The sequence below is a fragment of the Talaromyces rugulosus genome, chromosome IV, assembly GCF_013368755.1.
Source record: "Talaromyces rugulosus chromosome IV, complete sequence".
NCBI classification, from domain to species: Eukaryota; Fungi; Ascomycota; class Eurotiomycetes; order Eurotiales; family Trichocomaceae; genus Talaromyces; species Talaromyces rugulosus.
The window spans coordinates 2,154,433-2,174,495 of record NC_049564.1 but is presented as its reverse complement, the minus strand read 5'-3'; the positions used below and the strand labels follow the sequence as shown (position 1 = coordinate 2,174,495).

General features: G+C 46.0%; 8 protein-coding genes across 8 annotated transcripts; 4 read left to right on the top strand and 4 right to left on the bottom strand.

Moving 5' to 3' along the window:
* Window positions 1-47: 47 nt before the first annotated feature.
* TRUGW13939_07555 (uncharacterized protein) lies at window positions 48-1,762 on the bottom strand (the record flags this gene model as incomplete). The annotated part of the gene is made up of 9 exons (XM_035490694.1): window positions 48-92; window positions 141-237; window positions 287-301; window positions 359-934; window positions 985-1,278; window positions 1,335-1,402; window positions 1,453-1,536; window positions 1,591-1,654; window positions 1,710-1,762. 9 exons carry the CDS (start codon window positions 1,760-1,762, stop codon window positions 48-50), a joined length of 1,296 nt encoding a protein of 431 aa, XP_035346587.1.
* A 580-nt stretch (window positions 1,763-2,342) lies between these two features.
* On the top strand, window positions 2,343-3,993 carry TRUGW13939_07554 (uncharacterized protein; the record flags this gene model as incomplete). The annotated part of the gene is made up of 4 exons (XM_035490693.1): window positions 2,343-2,749; window positions 2,812-3,026; window positions 3,082-3,258; window positions 3,314-3,993. 4 exons carry the CDS (start codon window positions 2,343-2,345, stop codon window positions 3,991-3,993), a joined length of 1,479 nt encoding a protein of 492 aa, XP_035346586.1.
* A 3,960-nt stretch (window positions 3,994-7,953) lies between these two features.
* TRUGW13939_07553 (uncharacterized protein) lies at window positions 7,954-9,645 on the bottom strand (the record flags this gene model as incomplete). Its single annotated transcript, XM_035490692.1, has 4 exons — window positions 7,954-8,565; window positions 8,627-9,167; window positions 9,224-9,526; window positions 9,587-9,645. 4 exons carry the CDS (start codon window positions 9,643-9,645, stop codon window positions 7,954-7,956), a joined length of 1,515 nt encoding a protein of 504 aa, XP_035346585.1.
* Window positions 9,646-10,611: 966 nt separating this feature from the next.
* TRUGW13939_07552 (uncharacterized protein) lies at window positions 10,612-12,962 on the top strand (the record flags this gene model as incomplete). The annotated part of the gene is made up of 6 exons (XM_035490691.1): window positions 10,612-10,769; window positions 10,824-11,275; window positions 11,338-11,624; window positions 11,705-12,055; window positions 12,122-12,190; window positions 12,237-12,962. 6 exons carry the CDS (start codon window positions 10,612-10,614, stop codon window positions 12,960-12,962), a joined length of 2,043 nt encoding a protein of 680 aa, XP_035346584.1.
* A 109-nt stretch (window positions 12,963-13,071) lies between these two features.
* On the bottom strand, window positions 13,072-14,234 carry TRUGW13939_07551 (uncharacterized protein; the record flags this gene model as incomplete). The annotated part of the gene is made up of 3 exons (XM_035490690.1): window positions 13,072-13,674; window positions 13,727-13,882; window positions 13,935-14,234. 3 exons carry the CDS (start codon window positions 14,232-14,234, stop codon window positions 13,072-13,074), a joined length of 1,059 nt encoding a protein of 352 aa, XP_035346583.1.
* Window positions 14,235-15,162: 928 nt separating this feature from the next.
* TRUGW13939_07550 (uncharacterized protein) lies at window positions 15,163-15,777 on the bottom strand (the record flags this gene model as incomplete). Its single annotated transcript, XM_035490689.1, has 2 exons — window positions 15,163-15,614; window positions 15,711-15,777. The coding sequence occupies 2 exons, from the start codon at window positions 15,775-15,777 to the stop codon at window positions 15,163-15,165; spliced, it is 519 nt and encodes a 172-aa protein (XP_035346582.1).
* Window positions 15,778-17,855: 2,078 nt separating this feature from the next.
* Window positions 17,856-18,233, top strand: TRUGW13939_07549 (uncharacterized protein; the record flags this gene model as incomplete). The annotated part of the gene is made up of 1 exon (XM_035490688.1): window positions 17,856-18,233. One exon carries the CDS (start codon window positions 17,856-17,858, stop codon window positions 18,231-18,233), a length of 378 nt encoding a protein of 125 aa, XP_035346581.1.
* Window positions 18,234-19,052: 819 nt separating this feature from the next.
* Window positions 19,053-19,493, top strand: TRUGW13939_07548 (uncharacterized protein; the record flags this gene model as incomplete). The annotated part of the gene is made up of 1 exon (XM_035490687.1): window positions 19,053-19,493. The coding sequence occupies one exon, from the start codon at window positions 19,053-19,055 to the stop codon at window positions 19,491-19,493; it is 441 nt and encodes a 146-aa protein (XP_035346580.1).
* Between the last annotated feature and the right edge of the window lie 570 nt (window positions 19,494-20,063).

Below are 20,063 nucleotides of genomic sequence, written 5' to 3'. Positions count from 1 at the left end.
TTTATAGTTCTGGCTATTTTTTATATTCGCGTGATACGCATCCCCTGCTATAGAAACTTTAACGCTTGTTTAAAGTCCCCAATTATATCGTCCTTAAGAATGCAAATTAGTCCTACTCTAATATAACGCGGAGTACTCACCGAATGCTCGAGTCCCACGGACACACGAATAGCTCCCTGATCTGTGTTTGAAACTCCTGGTCTGACGAGGTCTGAATCCACAACATGCGCTAGTGTCCTAGATTTCTCGTCAGTACGTAATTAAACCCAGACAAAATTGTACTCACTGGGGCGTTCCTAGCCTATAGAACTTGGTTAGCAAAAGCACAAACCATTACAAACGGGAAAACGGAACTAACCCATCAGAAAGGCCGATAATTTTCAAATTCGAGACAATCGCTCTGGCAGTTTCAATTCCCCCTGTTTTTGGTGTGAAATCTAAAACGGCACCATATGCGTCTTTCTGGCGGAGGTATTTCGTCGAGAGATTAGAGGTCCGTTTACCGGTCAGACCGGGCAAGACGACTTCTCCAATTTTGTCATTTTCCTTTAACCAGTTCGCCAGTGCCAAGGTATTGGAATGATGACGGTCCATCCTAGGCGATAAGCTTGCGAGTCCAGATAAAGCCGAAGACGCCGCGAACGGGCTCAAACAAGGACCAACATCGCGCAAAATCGACATTCGGATGTATAGAATGTATGCAATGTTGCCAAACTGTTCGACAAAGTTCATTCCATGGTATCCAGGAGACGGAGTAGTAAGATGAGGGAATCTTTCAGAGTGATCCTTCCAGGGGAACTTGCCGCTGTCGATGACGACTCCGGATACTCCTGTTCCAGATCCAGTTATCCATTCCGAGGCTGAGTGGACGACAATATCGGCGCCGTGCTCGATTGGGCGAATCAAATAACCGGCGGCTCCAGCCGTGTTGTCACTGGGATCTAGTTAACTCGATAAGCAAGATCGGTATGGTGGTGTACTAACACAATAAGAGGCACACCCGATTCATGGGCAACAGATGCTACAGCTTCAATATCTGTAATTTCTAGACCAAAGCTGCTGATGCTTTCGGCATACACCGCGCGGGTCTTGTCATCAATGGCGGCCCGGATTGCATTAGAATCGGTAATATCAACAAACTTGATCGAAATTCCGTGCTGCGGAAAGCGATACTTGAAATGGGTGTATGCGTCTTCGGATATGTTGGCAGCTGCTACAATGTTCTCGCCGGTCATGACGACACCGGCAATGGCCATCCAGCGAGCTGCTTCTCCCGAGCTGGTCTTTATTAGCAAGGATTCCTGGCCGAGGACATGATATATGGCATCACTCACGAGGCAGGGAGTGCCGCGGCACCGCCTTCCAGGGCTGCTATACGTTGTTCGAATACTCCCAGTCCAGGCTAGTTGCAGGATTAGCATGTTTTTGCTAATATCGCAGTATGGTTAATACATTGCCTAGCCGGCTATAAGCAAAGTCCTCTGAGCGCCCCGCAAAGATATCGGCGCCATGTTGGCTGTTGTTGAAGGTGAACGACTACACGACGATGAGTGGCTGCAAAAGCATAGCAGGACTAAGTGATAAAAATACAGTAGATGCATAGATTGGAGTCGCCACTGCTCCGGATCCTGTGTGGACATTGTGCACATTCTTCCTGTCACCGGCGTCAGTACGGACTATTGTTGTAGACGAACAGACGGTGGATCTACCCAGCATGAATGGACAAGCTCTCAAAGCGGAGCTGGGGGTCGTTGTCCGACATTCTAACTACAGCTGGGAAATATCGATTCTTTTTGATATTAATTCAACAAGTCAATAATAATGTAGTGTTGAAGAATGAAGTCTGGTGGGCATGACAAATTGCCGCGTGATCTTGCTGCGGGGCCGCTTAACCTTGACCTGCTTGTCAAGTACTCCGTACACACACTACTACGGCAATACGGGAAAAAAGGAAAAGGAAAAGAAAAAAAGAACATGAAATTGCCGCGATAACAAACGGTGTTCCAGGCGCAGCCGATTGGCAGCGCAAGAACACTATCGCACGTCTTTTCCCTGTTGGGACTGGCGGCCTTACCCTCCATCTCGCCATCCCGCTGGTCGCTTTCGCCATGTTGACTTTTAATCTACCGAGTCAAACAACGGTTTTTTCGTCTTTTCTGTCTTTTTTCGTGTCTTTTAAAGTTTTTTAGTTTTCATATAAAGAGCACGAGAGTCGACTGAGCATCGTGGTTGAAAGTCGCATGGCGTAAAGTTTCGTGCCGTTGCATTAGCCAAGAGTTGTCGTCGATCGAACCTCAAAAAACAGAAGCGAGGAATATACTCTCAACTGTCAAAACATCAACATGGCAACTCTCCGCTCCAAACTGGCCACCTGGGTCTGGGGCTCTGAACCCAACGATCGCGCTCTGCTCGCGAAATTGGACTTGACCCTGCTGCCGTACTTTTCCCTGATATGGTTCCTGTTCGGCGTCACTCGCGCCAGTTATTCCTCTGCTTATATCAGTGGAATGAAGGAGGCGCTGAATTTCCAGGGCAAGGATTACAATTACATGAACACTGCCTATCTGGTTGTGTATGCCGTGTTCCAGATGCCCGGGACCAGTATCTTGACGGTGGTCAGGCCCAAATACGTCTTTGTCGCAGCAAATGTTACCTGGAGCATATTGACGCTGGTCACATTTAAAATGACGCATGCTTGGCAGGTCATTGTGTTGAATGCGATTGAGGGAGGGTTTTCTGCCATTGCATAGTAAGTGGTAGCACTATGTCAGATAAACAAAAAGCGGCCAGCAGTGCTAACTGTAAGAACAGCGTTGGGGCTCAGTTTATTCTCGGCTCCTGGTACAAAAAATCCGAGCTGGGCACGCGAACAGCGGTGTTTTGCATCTTTGGCCATCTGGGAACGATGGCTGGTGGATGGATCCAGGCTGGACTGCTGCAGACACTGGCTGGCAACGGCGGTCTTCCAGCGTGGAAATGGATTTTTATTATTGTGTCTGTGATGACTCTGCCTGTTGCATTTTTTGGTGAGTTCATCTTTCCGATACATACTCTTGGAGTAGCAAAATTAACTTCATCTAGGATGGGTGTTCATTCCTGACCTCCCTGCCCATAGAGCAGCATGGTATCTCACCAAAGAGCAAAAGGAACATGCTGCAACTCGTCTCGGTGCTACACGCCAGCAATCGTGGGACTTGTCGGTGTTCAAGCGTATTTTCCTAAGCTGGCAATTTTACTTGCTCCCGTTTATTTTCATGCGTAAGTTGCAAGGGTCATTTTTTTCAGTTGTTTACCTTTGCTAACTAGTCTACAGTGTACTCGCTCTGCGTTCAATCACTGCAAAACAATGTCATGGCTCTCTGGATGGCCTCGCGCGGCTATACCACCGTGCAGCAAAACAACTACCCAACGGCCATCTACGCCACCGCGATTCTGGGCACAATCACCTACGCCGTCATCTCCGACAAGCTGCAGTCTCGCTGGCAGGTATCCGTCGCCATCGGTTTCACATTCATCATCGGCAGCGCAATTCTCGTGGCTGACCCGCCCACCGACGCCGGCTATTTCTTTGCCTTTTACCTGCTGGGCACTACTTTCGCTCCGCAGGCTGTGTGGTACTCGTGGATGGCGGACGTCACGGGCCACGATCTACAGCTGCGTGCCATCACCACGGGTTTTATGAACTCCTTTGACTTTGCGTTTGTGACCTGGTGGCCGCTGATCTTTTATCCTGTGACGGATGCGCCGAATTTCAGGAAGGGATATATTGCGAGTTTGGTGACGGGTGCGTTGACGCTGCCGCTGATTGCCGTCATTGTGTATTTGGAGAGGAGGGATACCGCTAGAGGAATTATCGGGTTGCTTCCAGTGGATCCTTCTCTGGGTGACAGTCAAAGTCAAGAGGGACAGGGAGAGGAACAGTCGGAACAGTCCAAGTCCGGGGATGAGAGTAGTGCACCGATAACCGTACGGTCGACAAAAGTAGATGTTTAGTTGCTCCGGATAGTGAAGATACGTATGGAAGGAGTTATAAACCGCAATAATCAGATAATATTCACTTTTTCATACCCTCTGTACCTCCAAATCTCTATCCTAGTCTGACTAATCTATAGCCCAAGTGTATTCTATATCTAAATCTATAAAACCAGTCGCCTGAAATAACATAGCAGCAGTCATTATGTAACGTAATCCACCACCGAACGGATCACACCCCCGAGCGGATCACTCATCTCCGAACGCGTCAACTCCATTGATTTGAAACCTCAATTTCTAACTAACAATAATAATTATATATAAAAAATTAATTACCAGTACGATTAGGGCATTGAGGCCTTCTATGCCCGAGAATATTACACTCACTACACCGAAATTGACGGCGTACGAGTGTTTGCGAAGCCGGCAGCTCAGACTCACCCGGAGCAGTGGTTATAGATTGAGATACCTCAATCTGACTTCGTACAAGCGCCTAAGCTTCCTCTCTAGTGATTCCTTACCCATGCTCTATCTACTTTCTAGATCGTCTACGTTTTTACTTCTCCTTCTCATGTACAGCCCGTAAATCATGGACTTCTTTCCCTAGAAGCATGAGGCTATTCGCAGTCATCTCATATGCTTTAGACATCCGATTAATCACCTCATCAACTGAATCTAATAGACTTCCTATACGCTGGCTTATACGCCTCTTAATTGTCGTTAATTAACGTTTAAATTGACGTAGATTTTGAGGTGTTTGCAAGCAAGATAATTGTGAATTGCTTGATCGACTTGGAGAGGGTATAGAAGTTTTAAACTAGACAGTAAGCTGTTAATAAACTTAATCTAGATTAAATAACACCAATCTAATTACTACAAAGCCATTCTAAATAGTCTCGGCTTTATATGCCATTAAACAAGCCTCTAGAAATATAGTAAGAAAGTCAATTTTGTCAATATAATTAAATCTAAGCCTCATCCGCTGCTCAACAAGCTATCCATATTTCCGCTTTATAACCGTAAAACAGCTGATATCAAGAGGCTATAAGAGATAAGAGGAATAAAGAGGCATACAGATAAAAATAATATTATTCTCAATACAAATTCGGTCAAATTCTGCAGTCAAATGGCTTCCATGGCCATCAAGAATAAGCATTCGATATCTTCCTATTACCCAGCCATTTGTATAAGGAATGAAGTGATTTTGAAGCCAATCCATACCAATCTTGTCAGTTGTCCATCCATTATCGCTAATATTAATCCTCTAATCACTGGGAAGCAATTCAAACCAGGCTTCTTAGGAGTATTTTATCGCTTTAAAGATCACATATGAAGGTAAAGCCCATCCAATAGAATTGACCACCTCAATTAAAGTCACCCATTCTCGATTACCAGGTTGTAAAAGCTTTAGACGGTTATATCAATCACTTCCAGTAATAACCTTTACAGTTGCACAGAGCCCCATAGCAAAGCCAGTCTCATCAAAGTTGTAGATATCTTCCAGTAAGATTCTATATTATAAAATAGCCTCTTGTACGCTCTCAAAATAATCTCCAATTATCTTCTAATCTTCACATTTAGCACGTTCGTAGTTATATCTTCGAGAAAATCAAGATCTAAGCTAATCTGGATAACATTTAACAAGTTTATAAACCCAGTTTATACCAACTGCTGGTTTATTCCATTAAGAACATAGATAATTAGTCATATCTCAAACTAGAGCAGGCCAAGGAGGTAAACCACGTTTATCAAGATCAAGAATCCATTTTATAATTGATTCCTCTTCAAATTCTAAAAGCTTATGGCAATTTGCACGTTTTTGGGCCCTCATTGAGATGCCATGGAGGCGGCGCGAGAGAGTTGTGTATGGCACATTATAAATACATGCTGCTTGACGAATAGACGAGATTTTTTAATTCTGAAAATCAGAAATTGCAAGTAATAACCTGCCTTCTTGTTCAATTGATTTTCTTTGATTTTCTGTGCGAATTGGAGGCATAGTGGCGCGTTGAATGAGATCAAAATAATGAAATTGACGCGTTCGGAGATGAGTGATCCGCTCGGGGGTGTGATCCGTTCGGTGGTGGATTACGTTAGCTCATAAAACGAATAACGTAATCGGTAAGCGAGCCGCCACTGCAAGCGAGCCGCCACTTCCGCCCGAAAATGCAATCTATATAAATTTCAAATCTCAATTTTATACCCAAAATATTAATTATATATAAAAAATTAATTACCAGTACGATTAGGACATCCAGTTATTCTATATCCTGCAATACCACAACCGCTGCAGCGAAATTGACATCATACAGACGGTTAAGAGACTAGAAGCTCTAGCTCGACCAGAGCAGTAATAACAGTTTAAGATGCCTCAATCTGACCCTATATAAACGCCTGAGCTTCTTCTCTGGTGATTCCTTGCTCATGGAATATCTACTTTCTAGATCGTCTACATTTTTGCTTCTCTTTCTCATATACAGCTCATAGATCATGAACTTTCTTTCGTACAATCTAAAGCTCATTAATACTTATCTCATAAGCTTTTAACATGCGATTAATTGCCTCATTAATAACTTCAGAGGGACTCCTTATACGCCGGCTTATCTGCTTTTTTATTGTGCTTAATTGACGCTTAAATTGACATGGATTTTAAGGTATTTATAAGCAAGATGATTGTGTATTGCTTGATCAACTTAGAGGGGGTATAGAAGTCCTTAATTAGATAGTAAGCTATTGATAAACTCGATTTAAATCAAATAACATTAATCCAGTTACTGCAAAGCCGTTCCGAATAGTCTCAGCTTTATATGCCACCGTACAGGCCTTTAGAAATACAGTAAGAAAGTCGATTTTGTTAATATAATTAAATCTAAACCTCATCTACTGTTCAATAAACTGTCCATATTGCCGTTTTAAAACCATAAAACAGCTGACATCAAGAGGCTATAAAAGGTATGAAAAATAAAAAGGCATATAGACTGGAATAATACTATTCTCAGTGCAAATTTAGTTAAATTCCGCAGTCAGATAGCTTCCATGGCCATTAAGAATCAATATTCGATATCTTCTCATCGTGCGGCCATTAGTAAGAGGAATGAAGTGATTAATGAGCTAATCTATTCCAATCTTATCTATAGTCCATCCATTATCACTAATATTAATTCTTTAATCCTCTAGAAGAGTCTCAAACCAGCCTTCTTAAAAGTATTTTGTTGCTTTGAAGATCACATATAAAGATAAAGCCCACCCAGTAAAATTAACTACCTCAATTAAAATTACCCATTCTCAATTACCAAGTTATAATAGCTTTAGACGAGCATATTAATCGCTTCTAGTAATGATTTTTACAGTTACGTAAAGTCCCATAGCAAAGCCAGTCTTATTAAAGTTATAAATATCTTTTGATAAGATACCATATTATAATATAGCCTCTTGTACAGATCCAAAATATTCTTAAATTATCTTTAGATCTTCGTATTTAGCGCACTCATAGTTATATCTTCGTGAAAATCTTGATTTAAGCTCTGAGCAATATTAAACTAGATTATATACCCATTTCTTTTCAACCTATTAATTTCCATGTTGTGCAAGTAAAATATTGACCATATCTCGTACCATAGATGGTCGGAGAGGTAATCCTCGCTTATCTAGGTCCAATATCCATTAAACAAGCGATTCCTCTTCAAATTTATTCAATTTATAGTTATTGGCGCGTATTTAAGATCTTTGTTGAGTGCCGTTTAGTTGATCTCGTAGAGTTGTCCGAGGAACATTATAAATCTTTGCCGCTCGTCCAATAGTCGAGATTTTTTTATTTTGTAAATCGGAAATAGCTAATAAGAGTCTTCCCTCTTGTTCCTGAGAATTTGACTGGTTTTCATTGCGAATTGGTGGCATATTGGCGTGTTGAACAAATTGGAATTGTTATGGGACGCGTTTTTGAGCGGAAGTGGCGGCTCGCTTACCGATTACGTTAAACCATTAATTCCTCCCTCCAAAAGCATTACGAATCCCCTTCGCCAACCCACTGGGCCCGAAATTCTTCTTCTTGAACACCTCCTCAATCTCCTCCAACGACCGGCCCTTTGTCTCGGGCATGGCAAAGAAACACACCACCGCCGTGATCAGATTACAACCCCCAAACAAGAAGTACGCACCAAAGCTACTACGCGACAGCAAGATTGGAGTCACCAACGCAACCAGGAAATTACACGCCCAGTTACTGCCGTGCGCGACACTGGTTGCTGCCGCACGGGTATGCTGTGGCTGAATCTCCGCTGCATACACTTTGATAGCCACGCCCCACGTCAGGGAGAAGATGACGGCGAACAAGTAGATTGACACAATGACGATCCACCGGCCGGCCCCCGTGTCGGCATGCACTACGTTTCCAGCATACAGTCCACCGATCAAAAACATGACAATTGTGATACCGAATCCACCCAGGATCGTGCTGCGTCGACGCCCCCAGCTGTCTGACCAGATCAGGGCCGGGATAGTGACACCGAAGATGGCGAGCGCAGAGACACCCGAGGCTAGAAAGGAGGCTTCAGAGGAAGTCAAGCCGGCTTGTTGGAAGAGAAGGGGGGCGTACTATATAGCTAGCTAGTCAGTTCTCTTCTTGAATTTTTTTTTAAATACTCAAGACACGTACGTATAGAACTCCATCGATACCGCTGAGCTGTTGCATGCCCATCAGGAATATAGCAAATATACTGCGCGCACGCACATCGCGCGCAAACAGAGCCCAGAAGGCACTCTTGTGGTGACTCTCTACAGGACGAGTCGTGACTTGAGCTTCTTTGTCTTTGTCAGAAGGCGAACCAGCCGGTCTAACTGGCGGGTCTTCAAGTTCAACCGAGACTCTTTGCTCCTCCTCCTCTTCAGCAATCTCAAGCTTCTCGCGATCGGCATGGCTGACACCGAGAAAGTCCCATGTTGCCGCTGCCTCGGCTGCGCGGCCATGTACACTGAGCCAGCGAGGAGACGGGATGAGCCAGAGCAGTGCTGCGGCAGAGAAAGTAAAAGCTAGGCCGGATAAGAGGATAAATGGCAGGCGCCACGAGAGGGATGAATTAATGTTGGCCGTTCCGTAGCAAGTGAAGAATCCGACCACAAGGCCGAGAGTAATCAGTAGCTGAGGGCCCGAGGTGAGTGGTCCTCGTTTACTAGGCGGGGAGATTTCGCAAATATAGCTGATGGTATTTTCAGTGATGGAATATTAAGACACATAAATGAAAACGGTGCTTACACTACCAAGGTCCCTAAATATAGCCCCTCGCCAATCCCCTCGATGCATCTTCCGGCAATGAACATTCCCAAACTGACAGCTCCGGCCTCGATGGCTGCTCCGAGAGCAAAAATCAAAACCCCGATACTGATCCCCTTGGGCCGGCCAAGGAAATCGGCTACCTTTCCCGCAAAGAAAGACGAAAGGGCAGCAGGGATCAGAATGGCTGAAACGACCAGACCGTGAACAGTTGACGACAGCGGGCCGAACTGGGCGGAAAACGAGCTCATAACGGTGACGGGGCCGATGATGCCCGTGTCGATTCTACATAATTAGTATATTTTTCTTCCCTTTGCTCCGACATGATAAGAGAAAGGTACTCACCCGAATAGGAACCCGCCAAACGAGCACAGAATGCTAGTCAGAACATACCTCGGAGGCATGTTCGGCATTCGGGATCCCGTCATGTCGCAAACTTTGATATCATTCGGGCCGGGAAAAAGTGTATATTCTCTAGATGCAAAAAAACCAGAGGGAGAAAGATATTTATCACCCCATCAATCCCCGCTCTGCTCTCCATTTTTTCTCCCCTCTTCTTAGCCTGCGTGCGCTGTGTATACCCACTGTTTTGACACACTGATAAGGGCCGGAATTAACAGTCGATCAGATATTTACTGCACTAACATCATTATTATTGTGTGCTCTGCAGGGCTGGAATCGTTTCCCTTTAGGCAGGTTGGGCGACGATCCACTCGGAACAGTTTCCTATCTGCATTGTATTCAGCCGCGCGCCAATCAAGGAGCTGAGATGCACACATGGTGCATGCTAGGTGAATTGGCTTGCATTGAAGATTGTGTTCTAGACTGTTTACTAAGTGTGTATGCGTGGTTGTTCCGGCTGTATGCAGCCTGCTATCAGTTATCACATTGACTTGTGCAGGTCTATAAAAATGGCAATCTCCCACCGACTTTCCGAGTCACTGCTTCAACGAGGTCTCCAGTTTTTCGTGGCAAGTGTCAAGTCCCTCGGCTTTTATTTGCTGAATATTTTTTTTCACGGGTTAAGTTTTTCATGAATAGTTGGAGAAATTTGTCCTGCCAAGTATCCACAACGGTAACTGGATTCCGATGGAGATGATCGTACTGGGACTGTAGATGGCACTAGCTACATTAAAACTACTTGCAACTGACACAAATGCATTCTATTATTTCACCTTAACCGTGCTAATATTCTCATTTCTGATTATGCTATATTCGTGATTGCTGGCGTCATCGCCTAATGGCGCTTCGCGAGTCGCGGGGCTGGCCGTTGGGCGCCTCAGACCGAATGCGGGGCTGATAAAAGCATCCTTCTTGTCAATTCATGCTGCATTCTCTGCTCCAACACCATTGTTTTTTTGTCCGTCAAAATGGCGACGACCTTTGACGAGAAGATCCCCTTCTCTAGCAATGGGCTCGAGTTCTACGGGCTCTTCAAGCGCGGTCTGAGAGTGCGCGCGCTGCCGCTGATTGTGCTGTTGCACGGCGGAGGAGCTACCGCTGCGTTCTTCGACAACCCAGTTGTTTCGTACGTGACATTTCCCTTCAAAACCGGCGATAAATATCTAAGTATAGACTGTAGCTACGTCAAAGACTACAACAAACTAGGCCACGATGTGCTCAACATCTACCGTCCCGGGTACGGCGGCACGCCGACGCCAACCACCGAGACACCGATTCGCGACTCCACCCCGGTGTTTATCGAGTTCATCGAAAAGGTATACAACGAGAAATCCGCTGCCAAACACAACAACAGCGGAATCATCCTGATAGGCCACTCGCTCGGTGGCGGGTTCGCGCTCGCTGTGACCTACGAGGCGCGCGATAGACTGCCTGTCCTGGGCGTCAGTTCCATGGGTTGTCTGCCGACACCGAATCATATTCGCATAATCCCTGAGCCGGATACTGAGCCGGATAACCCGCGGTATGTGACTGAGAACACGCCGGAGAATATCAAAAAGTACATGGGCGAGATTGACTGGGTGGATCTGGATGGCTTGACTAAGGAGCTAATCGAGACGGTTTTTGAGCCTGGTGGGTGAAATGTCATGAATGCAGCGGTATAAGAATCATCTACTGAATATATCTGGTTGCAGGCGTCAAATCCGAAATCCGAGAGTACCTGACCAAGGGGCTTTACGAGTACATGGTAGACGAGGTCTTCCCTGGCATCACCGTGCCCGTGCAGTATCTCGCCGGCGAATCCGAGATCCTCTGGGAGAGTGAGGAAGAAGGCCAACCCATCTTTGCAGGGCTGGCCTCTCGCTTCCGGAATGCCCCCGAGGTCGACTCTGGCATCTTGCCGCGCGGCGGCCACAACTATGAGTTTTCCAAGAACGTTGGCTTGTTGTTGGACAGGAGGCACAAGTTTGTGCAGAGTGCAGTACGCTTCGCATCAGAACAAAAACCAAAAGCATAGCAAGATGAAAAACTAAGCAAGCAATTTATGATGTATAAATATAGATAGCAAGAAATAAAGCATCGCCCATTGCCAATGGCGATCACGCCGGAGATGCCTTCACGTCTGTACCGGTCCTTGACTACGCCGAAACAACAGCCTCGCCAAAGTCTCGATTAAATTTCCTGAAGCAGCTCAAAGACGCGATTGTCAACGTCGGATTCTTCTATTTGAACAACACCGGCGTTCCCGACGAAGTCCAGCAAGTCTTTACGGAGCAGGCGATTGCACTATTCAACCTCCCGTTGGAGAAGAAGCTCGAAATCGAAATGGTCAACAGCAAGCATTTTCTCGGTTATGCGCGATTAGGGCAGGAGGTAACTGCGCGGAAGAATGACTATCGCGAACAATTCGACGTATTCCCCCCCCCCCCCTTTTTTTTTATTATATTGTTATTCTTCTTTTTGTTGCTGACGATTTAGTTTGCCACGGAGCTGCCAGCTCCTGGTCCGGAGGAGCCTCTATATCGAAACTTGCGAGGACCGAACCAAGTAAGCCAGAATTCTCTATATCTCAATAAAAACTAACAGAAAAAAGTGGCCCGACGCAGAATCTCTCCCCCAGTTTCGACCTGCGCTCGAGGGCTATCTCGACCAAATCGACAAACTAGCAAAGTCGTTCAAGTCCCTTGTCGCCGAAGCCTTAGACCTACCATCCAACGCATTCAGCCAATTCTTCGACAATCCACAACAGAACAAACTCAAACTAATCAAATACCCTGAGCCACTGGCCGAGGAAAACTCGCAGGGGGTTGGCCCGCACAAGGACTCGTGCTTTCTGACGTTTCTCCTCCAGGGCACGCCGCACACGGGTCTCGAAGTGCAGAATAAAGCTGGTACATGGCTGCCCGTGAAGCCCATCCCGGGAACACTCGTGATCAACATCGGCCGCGCTCTTGAAGCCATCACCGGCGGCGTGTGCACTGCAACTACACACCGCGTGAACCTGCATCGGGAAAACTACATTGATCATGCGAGCGGAAAATCTCTAGGCGCGCGTTTCTCGTTCGCCGTGTTCCAGGGCGTCAGTCTGGATCTAGGTGTGCAAAAGATCAATGTCGATATCCCAGAGCATATCAAGGACTTGGTCAAGGACGACAAGGTCAGGTCCGATGCAGAGGCAACATTCAACCAAATGTTTACGGGCAATATCGGCGAGGGCACGCTCATCGCACGCATCACAAGCCACCAAGATGTCGCGCAGAGGTGGTATCCGGAGCTGCTAGAGCAGGCGTTGAAAGCGCAGAAAGACGGATATCAATGATCCTCCATATATTAGCGTGACGTTTTTACGTTCTCGTGTGTTTGTGTTTATTTGTTTATGTATTTGGGTATAAATAAGATATATACAAAGAACGGGTATAATGTAGAGATCAGACCAGGTCATTCTTCTTCGCAAACGAATGCTCACTCTGCGTCATCTCCGGCGAGAGCAGCGACACCGCCGTCTTCAGCCCAGCCTTGGTCTTCATGCCCTCCTTTCGGCCTCGTAGACAGCACTTCCACACAATCGCGCCAGTCAACACCGTAAGAAGCATACTAACCGCAACGGCGATCCTCACCACGGTCGTCGCATGGTCGCTGATCCACGAAAACACCGAATTGTCCCAATTCTCCCATGTACGGCCGGCACCTTCGTTCCAAAACACCCATGGCTCTGCGCCGCGCCGCCGGTCCATGATGACCCTGTACAGAGGGCCGTTGGCATCTTGCGGTTGATTGACGTTTCGGTAGCCGTTTTTGCGGTGATATCGCTCCCACATGTCTGTGTGGAACCAGCGGCCGGAGGCGTAGTTGATGGTGATGTAAGGAAAGGGCCAGTACAGCCAGTTGCGCGAGGGCAGGCTATCGGTTAAGAATTTGTAGTAGGGATGTTGAGGCACGGCGCCGAGCAGGTTTGTGGGCAGAGGGCCTTGGTTGGTGTCGGTAGTGAAGACGGGGTAGTGGCGAAGAGGTTCCAGAGATTCGAGGCAGCCCTGTATTTTGTTAGTTTAATACTATATGTAGTGGAGTGTGTAGGGGACATACGTTGTCAAAATCAATGTATATTCCGCCATAATGTCTTAGAGCGAAATACTTGATCGCATCAACGCGCTGTATCGGATATCGGTAGCTGTCATACGTGGACAGGAACCAGGGATATTCCCTCTGGATGAACTCTCTCGATTCGGATGCGCTCCAGAGCTATTCACCATTAAACTTGGTTCTTTATCCTCAAAAAAAAAAGGAAACCTACCTTGTGTATCCAACCCGAAGTCCGGTCAATGCAACTCGCCCTCAGTCGCATCCACTGCGCCGTATGCGGCACGCCTCGGCCGGACCAGTCATGGTATATCTGATGAATCCGCTTGGGAATCACGGCCTCGCCTGCGGTGCCGTTGATGTATGCGTCCCGGATGGCCGACTGGCTCAGCGCGATGCCCGAGTATGGTTCCGACGAAAAGATGTGGACGATGTTGGTGATGTGCACGGCAAGCGTGTAGATGGTGAGTAGCAGGACGAAGATGATGGACAGTGATCGGACGCGGAGAGGCATTATTCTTTCTGTTTCGGTGGTGTTTCGACTATCATTGATGTGTAATGGCGCGCGCAAATGTGCAAGCCAGGCGGTTCAAAGACGGCAGCATCGCTTGATGTCTTCTTGCGTGCCTTTGTTATATAGTGTCTGACGTCAAATCCGAGTTGTTTCCGATAGTGTTTCGGTCCTTTGTTGCGCTCAGTCGGACTTTTCACAGTCGGTTCCCAAGTCCTCTAGATGTCGACACTGTTATATACCGATACTTTGGGGGGAAATGGTACCCCTTAAGAGCCCGGGGCGCCCATCTAGACCTTTAAAGGACTTTCAGGGTCGTCCCTCCGGGGTCACTGGTGGAGAAAGGTAGGCGACCAAGTCTCTGAACAGCTTACAGTGGAGAACTAGACATGTCGATCTGCTTACTGTGACTGTGCCAGTGTCATATAAACGAACGATATGAGGATCTCGTTGGTTGCAACGTGCCATGACGCACTGGAGAATCCACAATTCCCGTCTCCGACTTTTCCGGCCGTTTCTTTTAATTTATTCTTCTTGGTTTCCAAGGTCTGGTATGTCCGTGCAACATTTTTGTTTTATTTTCCATCGTGTTCTTGTTTGTATCTTGTTGCCGGTCTTGCTGGTTTCTGACCCAATAACTCATGCGGATAATACACCAGGCGAGTACTTCGAAAACCCAGCGAATGCATCCAAGATAAAACCGAGATACTAAAACCGAGATAAAGCCCGCAACCCACCCACCAACAGTAATTTATGGCACCGTGCGGCGACTAGTTTGTTAGTGCGTTAATAAAGCAGTAATAAAGATTGGAATAAGAAGCGGCCGCGCAATGCAGTGGGCTGTGCCCCCGGTGGGTCAAGGGGCTTAATAATATTATTCACGCTTCTTCGATAGGATCGTTGATATATGTAATTGAACACTTAGCATATTTCATATGTGTTGCATGTACTCCGCATAGTATGATCGCCACGGAACCCCCACGGGCGTTGTATCGCCCTCCTCCATCTGCCAGAAACCCGACCCAAAGTCCCCGGAATCAGCACTCAGCAAAGCCACAATCACCTTTGCGCCGTCGAAGGGCTCTTTGCGTCCGCGGCAGTTGTTGAACTCGGTCTTGCAGTGACCTGGACTGACCGATTGAAAAACAACGTTGTGGTTTTCACTCGCTTTCCCGTACTCGACTGTGAGCATGTTGAGCGCCGTCTTGGACGACGCGCAGTAGGCCATGGCCACTGTCGGAGGCAGTTGTCCAGAGGATAGGAGCTCTAGAGAACCGCGCGACGAGGATACAGAATCTCGTAATAAGGGCAGGAATACGTTCATGGCCAACGCGACCGAAGTGACATTGACATCAAATGTGCGGTTGTAAGCAGTGCGCATGTCTGAAAACGAATCATGAATTGAGTCCGACCCCGGCGTTGTTGGTCAAGACTATCCTGTCAGTATAAAAATCCCTATTGAATGTACAGAGTACGTACCATCAAGCTTCCCATATCTGCCGTAGACTTCCTTTGCGGAAGTCACCGGGCTGTCGTCCGAGGTCATGTCGACCTGTAGTACGTCGATTTAGGATTCAACGCCTAGATTCCGCAAATGTGCGATCGCTTGCTGTCCTTTGTGTTTGTCTCTGCAGCCGAGTATGAAGTGATCCGATGGTGCTTTGAGGCTCAGGGCTTGGAGTGTTGCGAATCCGATACCTGAAATCACTCTCAGCACTGGGTTTCTTGACTTGAAGCTATTGACAAGCTTACCTCTGTTCGCGCCCGTGGTCAGAATCAACCTACATGACATGATAATGAATGCGCATACAATAGTAAACAGTGCAGTGCTGTTATCAGGCGAGCCATCAATGCCCAATGCGTACAGATGCACTGCCTGTCTACATAAAGATCAAGATCGCAATCCGCAGTGACATCTATAACACGGGAACATTAAACATTGAACCCATTTTCCTAGAACAGTATTATTATCCCACCTACCATCACGCAGTAAATATTTCGACCTGTATGGAGTATGGACCGTGGAGTTAGATCCATTGACGACTTCCCACATCCGGTTGTTACCTCGGTTTGATGATTCCCAAACGGGAGGGTATCTTCCGATGACATTGCATGTGAGTATTACCAACAATGTCCAAAACTTAGTGTCAAAGAGGGTTGTAGTATGGTGTTGAAGCTAGGGAATCAACCCCCGATACAATGATTCTATAGTCGATAATAGCCTAAAGGAAAGCTGTTTCGAGGCCAGTTGCTTGGCAGCGCATGGTTTCGGCCCTGTAAGTTGCCTAATAAACCGGTAATGTCAGCAAAATATTATGAAGCGAGTCTAAAAGAGTCTATCTCACCTGCATAGTTCAGCCATTTGCCGCTCGTCAGGGCGGTGAGTTCATACACACACAAACAAAGGACAGAAACAGGGAGATGCTAGTCTGTAGTCAAACACTGGCCATTAATTTTGGACCGTACCAGTCGAAGTGCTTTGTAGTAGGTAATAATGCTGTTATTTAATGCAAGGAATTACATTGTTTTCCTACCACAAAGAAACCAAAGCGCAAACAGACCGTGACAAAGGCGTTGGCGTCAACTGGTACTTAGGTGCCGAATTACAATAGCCATCCATCCAAGACGTCGAAAACTTCTGCTGGACAACTATATATTATCAAATACACCGACCATAAGTAGATCCTCATCGTAGGAAATACCAGACATTAAATCTACATAAGATCCACGTTTGGTGATTCCAACTGTCTTTCAAACACTTTCTCCTAAAATCGATCGCTCTCGTCGACTAACTCTGAATACGGCTCGCTACCATGGCACACAAAGCTGCCAATATGTCACCTTCTGCAGAGAGGTTTCGATTTTTCTGCAACAGAATCCTCAGTTATTTTTGCAACCCAGATTTCGATGAATTGGAACGCACCGTATTTGACCCTTCGCCTCTTGCGTTTTCGACAGCCTCTGATTCGACCTCCTATTTCTCTTTTGTTTCTGTGCCAGAGTACAAAAACATGGAGGTTTCGTACTAGTGCAACATCAGAAATCGTTCGTCGGCCACATCTTTGCTCAATGAGAAGACAAGTCGCTGCACTCGTGGTTGGCCAAGCCACGTTAGAGATGGTGGATTTTCGTGATACAAGTGCCTTCAGAATGTTTGATTTTTCATAAACTAGTTTACGGTCATGCAAAGTTTGCAATGTTCCAGCCTTGTTGAAAGGAAGCGAATGTGACGTCCTGTACCCCCAAGCAGAATAGCGGCGCCGACAAGTGGACCCTTGAAACAGAGGATACGCCAATAATCTCGATTCTTCAACACAGCACATATCACTTGATTAATATGTGGGCTGGTTTAGTTTTCAGTTTTTACTTCACAGATTTACTACCGGCGAAACTTTTGATTGATAATCAAACATGGAAGTGATTTTCGTGGGATCCTGAAATATAAAAGAGCGAGTTCTCTCAGCAATTTGGATATAGAGTCTGACCATCGAGAGAATTATCCTACAACATTGAAAGTTGATAAGATTTGCACAGAGTTGAACATTTGAAAGGTATATACACATTTCCTTGGTTGCAGCCAGTATTGACACCTTTGTAGAGCCTCTACCTCGTCCGTTACTCAATATGACTGCAGTCCTCGTCATCAGCCTGAGTCGCTATCTGGGTGGTGAACCAGTCAGCAATATCATTGATAAAAACTGGACTAAACACCCCCAAGAACAAGCGAGCCGTTTCAACAGTGTCGGATTTGACTTTGATGCCAACGATATCCCTACGACGCTGAAGGACCTTGAGGCCAAAATTTATGGACAAGAATGGGATGGTATCATGGTTGGATGGTGCTTGCGTGGAAACCCCGATCGTACTGCTCTATTTGAGAAAGTGGTGACTCTAAGTACAAGGACAATGCAAGTTCGTCCACAGATGAAGTTGATGTTTTGCGCTGGGCCAAATGATATTGCGGATGCGACGTTGAGGAATTTTCCTGTTAGCTCGGTTTAAAGAATAGACTTGGGTTCAATTTTGGATGAAGTTTGACGGATGAGATATGTTATTATTTACCTTGCGTATTTGGTGTACACATGTTTACAGGCATGGGAATGTCATGTCGTCGTCTTGCCCCTTTTGGAACCTATACCCATTTCGCACCATAGTAACAACTATGTAAAAATCTATGTCCAATAATCAGTTGGATGTGTTGTGTAGTACTTAGCAGTAACTCTATGAGACATGAGTCACAAATGGGATGATAAGTGGACGAGACGCGGCGAGTTGTAACCTGGTGACATGACTAACAAGCTGTATTACTCATAATCAATACATTAAGACACCGCTGCGTCGGTCTGGTTTAGATTGATTTTTGATTTCTAATATCTAATGATATTATTACTTCTTTGTTAGAACAGCTTTTAATAATTAATCCTTTCCAATAAACTCATCTGTTCCGCAGCTGAGTTTTGCCAACACCGACCAGATAACAAAACCCTTTGTATGGATGGGCCTTATCATATATCCCAAAGAACAGTCAGACTATGACAAAGACTATGTCGTAGTTGGGTGCTGAATTATGGTAACTATATATCTAAGATGTTTAAAACTTCCACCCAAGTTGTCTAATATATTTAGTATAAGTAGATCTGTACTACTGGCGATAGGAAATATCAATACATTAAGGTACCACAGCATCGGTCTGGTCTAGATTGATTTTTTGATTTATATGATTTTTTGATTTATAGCATTTCAACACCAACCAGATAACAAAATCCTTTGTAAGGATCCTATCAAATATCCCAATAAACACCAACTTACCAAATATAGGAAATGGAGTCCCAAGATCAAAGCCGCGATCAGTCCGCCCGGATTCTCCCCTACCCACGCCGCTTCGATAATAGCCTCGCGATAAGTTTCAACGAGTACCGCTATGGCCGCCACACTAAGAAAGAAGGTAAAGAATTACGTATCTGGGGCATAGGATGCATTATTTATCCTTCAAGTCAATATATTGCGGAACGTCTGTCGGTTCAAGACGCGTTCAAAATGGTCAACAGCCGCCTCCTCAAGCAGCGCTTTCCCGACTGGGATAAAGTCTCCAAAGTGACCAGTTATCATAGCATCAATGCGAATGCGGAGCGCCTTTTGCATTTCGCACGCGAAGAAATGTCGATCTACATGCCACACCACGAGCCAGATTGGAGTGTGTGTACTCTGGCGGGTGTTGTAGACCTAGGCTTCTCGCTAAAGATCGAGATTACCACCGATTAATAGAAAGACAAAGCCAAATCCTAAAAGCGGAGACGGTAAGGGTGGATTTTGGGCACGAGTCGTGTCAATATGGGCTGCGGTGGACACACATATCTATTAGATAAACAATGACGAAACTTCCCCAATTCATGCTGCGGGCGTTGGAGGATCAACTGTACTTGATAAAGCCTAGACCATTCAATAAATATTAGAGTACCGACTACACTAAAGAGGCATTGATCCTGCTGAAAGGATCGCCAGGCCCATCCATCGTAAACGGAGTAGCGAGTAGGGCAATATTTCTCACGACTCTCCGGAGCAAAAGTAAACAGAGAGGTGGGCGTAGCCACCTAAATTGTACTCCACTTCGCAGCCTCTCAGCTATAAAATCCCCTTCGTTTCCCTCTCGATCTCTCCTCGGTCAATTTCAATCTACTCTATTCAATATCCCCCGGAGGCACCAACAGCAACCATCAATCTTGGCTTGCAGGGTATCACAGTCTCTGTATATGACAGAGCTATGATATCGCCTGCCGCCGAGTGATTATGCGTGATGGCATGGTGGTCATTGATACCTCAAGGTATCGTCAG